The sequence below is a fragment of the Halyomorpha halys genome, unplaced genomic scaffold (assembly GCF_000696795.3).
Source record: "Halyomorpha halys isolate HHAL.00 unplaced genomic scaffold, Hhal_1.1 Scaffold34.1, whole genome shotgun sequence".
NCBI lineage: Eukaryota > Metazoa > Arthropoda > Insecta > Hemiptera > Pentatomidae > Halyomorpha > Halyomorpha halys.
The window spans coordinates 243,012-250,958 of record NW_027105031.1 but is presented as its reverse complement, the minus strand read 5'-3'; the positions used below and the strand labels follow the sequence as shown (position 1 = coordinate 250,958).

The 7,947-nt window shown below is 31.5% G+C and overlaps 1 protein-coding gene across 1 annotated transcript in view; it reads right to left on the bottom strand.

Moving 5' to 3' along the window:
• LOC106686069 (uncharacterized) overlaps window positions 1-7,947 on the bottom strand; it is a 30,338-nt gene that overhangs the window by 18,804 nt on the left and 3,587 nt on the right. The window contains exons 2-6 of the mRNA XM_014429191.3: window positions 5,510-5,642; window positions 4,904-5,021; window positions 4,650-4,811; window positions 458-688; window positions 224-355 (exon numbers count right to left, since the gene is read on the bottom strand). Coding sequence (XP_014284677.1) covers window positions 224-355; window positions 458-688; window positions 4,650-4,811; window positions 4,904-5,021; window positions 5,510-5,640 — 774 coding nt within the window. The 5' untranslated portion in view covers window positions 5,641-5,642. The remainder of the gene's footprint in view (window positions 1-223; window positions 356-457; window positions 689-4,649; window positions 4,812-4,903; window positions 5,022-5,509; window positions 5,643-7,947) is intronic.

Sequence of the window (7,947 nt, the reverse complement as noted above, 5' to 3'; positions counted from 1 at the left end):
TATTTTCAAAATCCTCTTTATTGATAATATATATATATAAATATATATATATAGGCTATATTAGCTGATCGAGTAGAACAGCTAATATAGCCCAATAAATCACAAAGTTTTTTTATATTAACAGAATAGTAAATTCAAAATTATTTAAAAAATATATTATGTAAAATTTCATTTTCCATTTACAATAGTGAATAATTAAATTAAAATGTTGAACTTAAGTTACCTTACAATAATCTGCAGCCTTTGCACACAGCTGTTTGATGGAGTCACTAGCAGGATGCCAAGGTTGTGGACCAGCATTGGTCAGCATTTGCATTGCTGTTGCTGAAGCATTGATGATTCCTAATCCTTTGCTCTTTAAAATTATAAGAAATTCAAATAAAAATCCATTAGAGAAGGTATCCACAAAGTAATAAAAAAAGAACACAGTACATGAAATACTTCATCATAGAAATACCTTAAATAAAGGATAATAAGTATCGAGACTAGAATCTATTAATGTATCTCGACTGTAGCTCAAAACAAAATCAATTTTTATAGTTGCTCTATTTATTACATCCCAGAGTCTGCTCAAGGGATATCCTGAAATTCCCATATACCTTGCTTTACCAGACTTCACAATCTCCTGAAGAGTTGGAAGTACTTCTTCTAGTATATCTTTCATTTTTGCAAATTCTACATCATGTATCTAAAATAATAAATTAATTTTTAATCCATAAGTTAATGATATGATAGAAATCAGTACCATATGATTGTTTGACTTTCATTATTCAAATTAAATCCATAGTTCAAAATCCTTAAAAAGATAAAACTTTTGAAATAGATATGATTTTTGAACTTGAATAGAGATCAAATGTACACTATTCCTCTTAATCAAAATTATTCTTTTTTAAACCAAAATATAACATCTTCACTGATGTTGCACTTCAATCAACCTTAGAATGCTAATTGAACAAAATTCCAGAACTAATTCCTGTGGGAAAAATACTCAGTGGTCTCTGAAGACTAATATCTCCATAATTAATTGCAAGCAATCTAAGAAAACAATAAAATAAATGGCTGAATAGGTTGATTCACTCAGATTTTTCTTGAATGTGGTGTCTTAAAAATGAATGAAATTTATACATTGCATTGAAGGATTACTACATTATTTGCTATGATAAAATCATGTTATAATTTCTTCTGAAATTTCCATTTTCAAGACAACATTATTCTAATAAATACAAGAAAAGGACCACTGCTTCAGATATAGATGATAATGCATTGTTTTGGCAAAAAGTAATAATCAATGTAATATTATATATATATATATATATTGATTAAACACCATACATATATAAATGAATATACAGCATACATATATAAACACACCATGGATTGATATGTATGAGAGGCACCAGCTGGAGTTTTTAACTTAAAGTAATTTATTTTGTCGGCATACCAAAGGAGCCGCTGGGCCTAGCCAGAGACCTGATCGGCAAAACATTAAAAGTAATGTATAGATATATGTAGATACCAGATGTGGCCCCTGAGGCATGACTCCTCGGAATAGTCAACCATGTAGGTAGAGGTAAACATCCAAACAGTCCTTATCTCACACCTGGGCACTCTAAAAACCTCAGGAAAAATGCAGCGACCTCTGTCAAAGAAGAAAGCCGCCTTAATTTGAACATGAAAGGGAGGAAAAAGACCGACTTTCGCCGGAGGTCATTGGACCTTCCCACCCCCTCTGAAGGGTAGGAAAAAGAGTGGGAGCACAGGGAGAGCCAATGACAAGAACGGAGATCGGAAGTGGGGAGTAATTAGAAGTAAAGGGGAGCGAAGAAGCAAAAAGGATAGGAGAAACAGAGTTGAACACAGTCTGAGAGGAGAGGACTTGATGACCGTCGAAGGACAGTTGAAGATAGTGAGGGAAGAGGACAGTCCTGGAAGAGGAGAGTTAGGAGGAAGAAAGAGCGGCTGAGCAGTTGGAGGCCAGATGAGAAAGTCACACATCGGAGGGAAACAGCAGTGGCTACAGGCAAGGGGTGGAATGACGCAGGACCGCAAGATCTGCTCAGCTACTACAGCCAAGCTTGACAAGCACACCAAAACAAGTAAGATCTTTTCCGTTGTGATTTGAACGGCAATAATAGAATTGATAACTTAAAGTCAGTATAAATATCAAAAATCCGAAATGGTACTTCTCAATTCATAATACAATAATTAAAGTATAAGGAAACAGATCTACCATGCTCTCTCATTATATTATTCTTGCTAATGTATATACGATTGTAAATATAAAATATGTAACAAAGTAAATATAAAATATGTAAAAACTACTTTAAGATTCCCTGCATGCCACCTCATAATAATAATAGCATATTAAATTGGTGAACATGATACCATTGGAAAATAACTCCAATGATGAATTATAGATATTCATATCTAGCATACCATGGCGAGAGGTCTATCTTTAGTTCCACATTCCAACATCTTAGAGAAACTGGTACATTTACTACAATACTACATTCTGATGGTATTTTTGCTCCTTTATGAAATGAAGAAAGGAGTGCGACCATATTACAATATTTTAATGATAATCTATCTAGCAGTATATGAAGAATTAAATATTATGACAACTACGGTATGGAGAACTCTCATTGCAGATGGACTTCACCCATATCATTGTGAATGGGTACAAAATTTATTACCGCAAGATTTTTGGTTTGACATTTTTCAGATTGGTACTTAAATCAAGTTGAGCATAATCCACAATTTTCAGGAAACATTCTCTGGACAGATGAAGCTACCTTCACAAGAAAAATCACCATGCAACTCATGAGCATCATTTTCAGCAATAGTTTCAGTTCAATATGTGGTTGGGGATAATAGACAATATTTTAATATGTCCGCATTTCCTGCCGCCTCAACTAAATGCGAGCACATTTCTGGAATTTCTTAATAACAATTAATATGATTTAGTTGAACATATTCCACTAAAACTGAGAGGGACATGTGGCTTCAATTCAAATCTACATTCAATCAACATAATGTAGAAGCCAATTGGTTGTCTTCCACATTACGGAAGAGATCCACAACAATGGCTAAATGTTAATTATCCCAATCAATGGATTGGCCTAGCAGGACCAGTGGCTTGGCCTGCATGCTCTCCAGACCTGACACCTCTGGATTTTTTGTTTGGGGTGACATTAAACAAAAAGTCTATGTGAGGCCGATCAATTATCTTAATTCCTTACGAAGAAAGATAATCGAATCTTATGAAACAATAACACATATCCAGTACCGTTCTGCCACTGCTGCTGTTGAAGAAAGATGCCGAGCCTGTCTTAATGCTCAAGGAAATCACTTTGATCGACATTTAATATGATCATGAGAGATAGTTGATTGTGGATAACTTTTATGATGAGATGGTTGGGAGAAGGGGGGGCGAGGTCAAAATATAACACAAATAAGTTGAAATAACATATTTAATCGTGCCAACGTTTCAGCCAGAATTGAAGCAACATGACTGTCATCATGGATAGTCCATAGTACAATGACAAAATGGCTTTACTTTCATCTGACCGATCTACATATCCACCCACACCCCGGGACCCCACTCCTTCCCTACACACCAAATTCAACCTACACCTGAGGGACCTTTTACATTCGGAACAGATCAACTGTCCCAGGTACAGAAATCTTATTTCCTATAATTCTGTTGCCCCACATTTTTATGGACTTCCTAAAATACATGTTCATAAAAAAAAAAAAGTTTTATAAAAAATCTACAGGTATATTAATAATGATCAGATCAATGGAGTTTTTGTTTAATTTTTTAAAAAATAATATACATAGGTAGAATAATATAATATAAAAAAAATATTTTTGAAACTTAATCTAGACAGAAGAATAAAGGGCTAGAGGCGGATCCAAGTTAAGAACAATAACAAGCATATTTTAGAGAGTTCCCCGAAGCCACTGGTTAATAATTAATTATTAACTGAATTAATAATTAATTCCGAGAACATTTATTACTTGTGTTTACTTGTTTCTTTCTTTTTTTTCTGTTTTTTAAAGCTGAATTTGACTCTTCTTATGTTAATCAATGCATTGGTTTGTCTCAGATTTGTCTATTTCAAACTATAAATTAAATAAGAAAACAAATAAATGAATAAATGCTGGCATATATAAATACATATGTGTATGATTAATCAAAATTTGTTAAATTCTTGTATTATATTTTATGCAACCAAAATCATAATTTAGCCCAAAAAGAGCAAAATGTGCAATTTTGTTTCGAAAAAACTCAAAAAGTGTAAGATTGTTGAAAAAATTAAAAAACATAATTTTGTGCAAAAATAAATTTAGTTTAATCTTCAAAATATGCAGTTCTCTGTATTTATCATCAAATATACAAAACATGATTGGGAAAATTTGCACCAGGGTACACTGATTCATTAAGATATTGTATTTATTGTTTATAAGAAGATGCAAACAAAATATGTAATTGCATACAAAATCCAAGCTTTGCTAATAAATGAATAAAATTTTTTATTTTTAGTCACCAATTATCTCTTTACCTATCATGTACAGTACAGGTGTCTTACAAAATATAACATACATTAACTAAAAATACAACACATAAAATAACATATTTGACTTACTATTATCATGTCGACATATTCTAATCCTAAAAGCCGCAGACTAATTTCAAATCGAGATTTTATTTTCTCTGGTGAATAATTAAATCCCTCATCTATTTTTGTAGTATATCTTCCTACTTTAGTGGATATGTAGTAAGCTTTTCTAGGGATACCTTTTAAAGCCTGAGAATTATAATATTTAGAAATTAGTTTTAAAATCGATTAAATCTTTAAATGAAAGATGTGAAAGCTGCTGGAACTAAACAAAACAAAACCTTGCCAATAACAGTCTCTGATCTTCCTTCACCATAATACGGAGCTGTGTCAATATAATTGATACCATTCTTCAGAGCTTCCCTGACTATTTCAACAGCATCTTCTTCCTTGAATTCTCTTAAAATATACACATGTTAAATTAAATTACACATCACTACATAATAATAAATCCATGACTATTGTAAGACTAAATAATGAAAATTAGTTAATAATTTAAAACATTATCATCATAGATAATATGCCACTGCTTTGCTTGAATAGTGACACTTCTGACAAAAAAAAGGTTTGATTTTATTTAAAATTGGACGTATCCCAAAGATAGTGCCCTAGACTGATGTTACTTGACTAAGGTCATCCTACAACCTTTCATAAAACTGTTACAGGTTTTAAAAATTAACTCCAGTATACAATACACTCTATAAAATACCTCAAACACACACACAAAAAAAAACTTTCATCAGATGTGACAACAATCATGCAAAGCAGTGATATATTTTTTAATATTTATTTTTTGAGCTTCCTAAAGACAGACATGGTCTATGATATAAATTAAAAAATATATATCTATATTCCTGTAATGGTCATTGAATTTATTTTAAAATTACTCATAAAATCCACTTAGGCCTCCCCCACCAAATCCTAGCAAAGATAGTTCCATGTCAGTTTCTCCAAATTTTTTGTAAGGCATTCTTTGTGAAGCTCCAGGGTAATGAAATCCATCCACATAAGTTGTCATTCCTATAAAACATAATTTTTATAGTGAAATCATAGTTTTATAATATTTTTTTAAATTTACAATATGAAAGTGCCACCAACTAAAATTCTGGAAGAAAAATCTAGATATGCAATCATTATATTCTCTCTAAAAATCGTCTATCAAATTAAAATGAATAATTTTATACTTTTCAGCCACTTTTAAATTTATTAATATCCTCTTTGCTGTAGATATTAGGTATGTTCAAACTTGGCCATCTCATTTTAATGTCATTACCATACAAGTTGAGGTCGTTATATCTTTATCTCTTTTTTTTTCATATATTTTTACTGTGAATTAAGTCCAATTTATTGTTTTGGTTTGCACAAGTTTTATTATCACATCTATTAAAATTATTTTATTCATTACAATTTAGTTTACATAATATTTGTTGTAATATCATTTGCAGAAATTTAGCAATGTTCATAACGGTGGATTTGGTCGAGTAAAATATATCAATATTCTATTAACAAACTAAAAACTCATGTAATTATATAAACTTTGCGTTAATAAAACATTTTTGAACTTTTACTACACAACTTTCCTTTATAACTCTCTAATAACTATCTACTTATTCTTTCAGTTGTGTATTTATCTCTAATTATGACAAGGGTGTCTAGAAGTTTATTTTGATGAGCTAGATACATATATACAGTGAAAAAACATATGGATCATTTTCCAATTTTGGTGCTCTTTCAGTCACAGAGTTTTTTAAGAATGACCTGTTACTGAATGTGAATGATTTTATTTTTCTGTTATTGTCCTTCTTGAGGCCAACATTTCTTGACACTCTCACCTTGGTTAATACGCAGAGGCCAAAGTAGCCGCCAGGGGTTGAAAAAAAGGACCACTTGGCCTACTTGTTTGACTAGTTACCAATACCAATACCAAATATCAAAATCTAGTTATAGAATACATATAATGGTCGTTTCATCATTCCCCAGCCCTGTCACGAAGCGGAGTTGAGACTTTATAGGTCAATGGTGCTAGTTTCTTTTACAGTAACCTAAAAATAATGCCTGTAATATTTTCATCATTATCTCAAGTATTGGTATAAAAAATAATTTGAATTTTAGATGGAATACACCAATCACTATAACACTTTTTACCTCTATCACACGGGTTTAGGTCACTCCTTAGTCCATTTATAAAATACTCATAATATGCCTTCACTAAGGAAAATGTCATGTTGAAAGGTGATCAGAAGAAACTAGAAAGGAGTAAAAAATGTGTGGTCTCCTGAGCTCCCTTCTTAAGGCTCTTTGCTTGGTTCCTGCATGTGAAAGATAATGAAAAATGTGTGAGCATTTTTATTGGTGGCTACTTCCTAGTCCAAAACAAAATCAGCACCAATGAGACTTCCATAATATTCCAGAATCTTTTTCTGGACAAATTTTTTTTTTTTAAGCTTCTCTTGAGTGTAAAGATAAAAGATGATTGGTCTGTTTCTCCCTAGCCCCAATAGATATTATCAGAGCCCTAGGGAGTGAACAGGAGGGAAATGAAGAGACAAATATTTCATTTACATTCAATATTCACAATTCAGACCCCTTTGACAAGTGGGGTTCTCAGTTGCTAGTTCAGGAAACTGATATTTGTGAAATTAATAAACAAAGCATATTAATCTTCTTTCATGGCCTAATTTTTTTTGTGTTAAAAAGAAATTAATGTTATTTCTATTTTCCACCAAAATGAAGTGAATTAGTGGTTAATGTTTTAAAGACTAAATGTCATTTGGTATTCTCATGTTTTTTTCTAATTAAGTCAGCTCACTTATAAATAAAAGTAGTCATAAATGCTTCTGATAGTTCCTTTAGGTTCTGATAGACATATGATGTATGCTTATATAAAATGTACAAAATAATATTTGTTTATGGGATTGGATATTTTTATTTTTATTTTGTAACCTCTTTATTTTTAATATTTATACAAATACATAATATATAATACATATAATAAACCTTGTTTTGCGGTATCACACTATAAGAACAATTGCAAGGTCTGCTGAAGGCCGGTTTACATTGGTGTCATATTAGCTGGGGGCTAAAAAAGAATGGGGAGGGACCATACTGTCTGGTGGTGACATTGGATATTATGTCCTATGTTGGGTTTTATTATCATAACAGATATGATAATACTGAAAACAGTGAGAGTGCTTCAAGTGTTTTTAAGCAAAACATGATTTTGTTGAAGTTTCCCCCCAACCCATTTAACTTAAGGTGAAAAGCGTTTATGATCAAAATATATTTTTTTTTTATTTTCAAAATCCTCTTTATTGATAATATATAT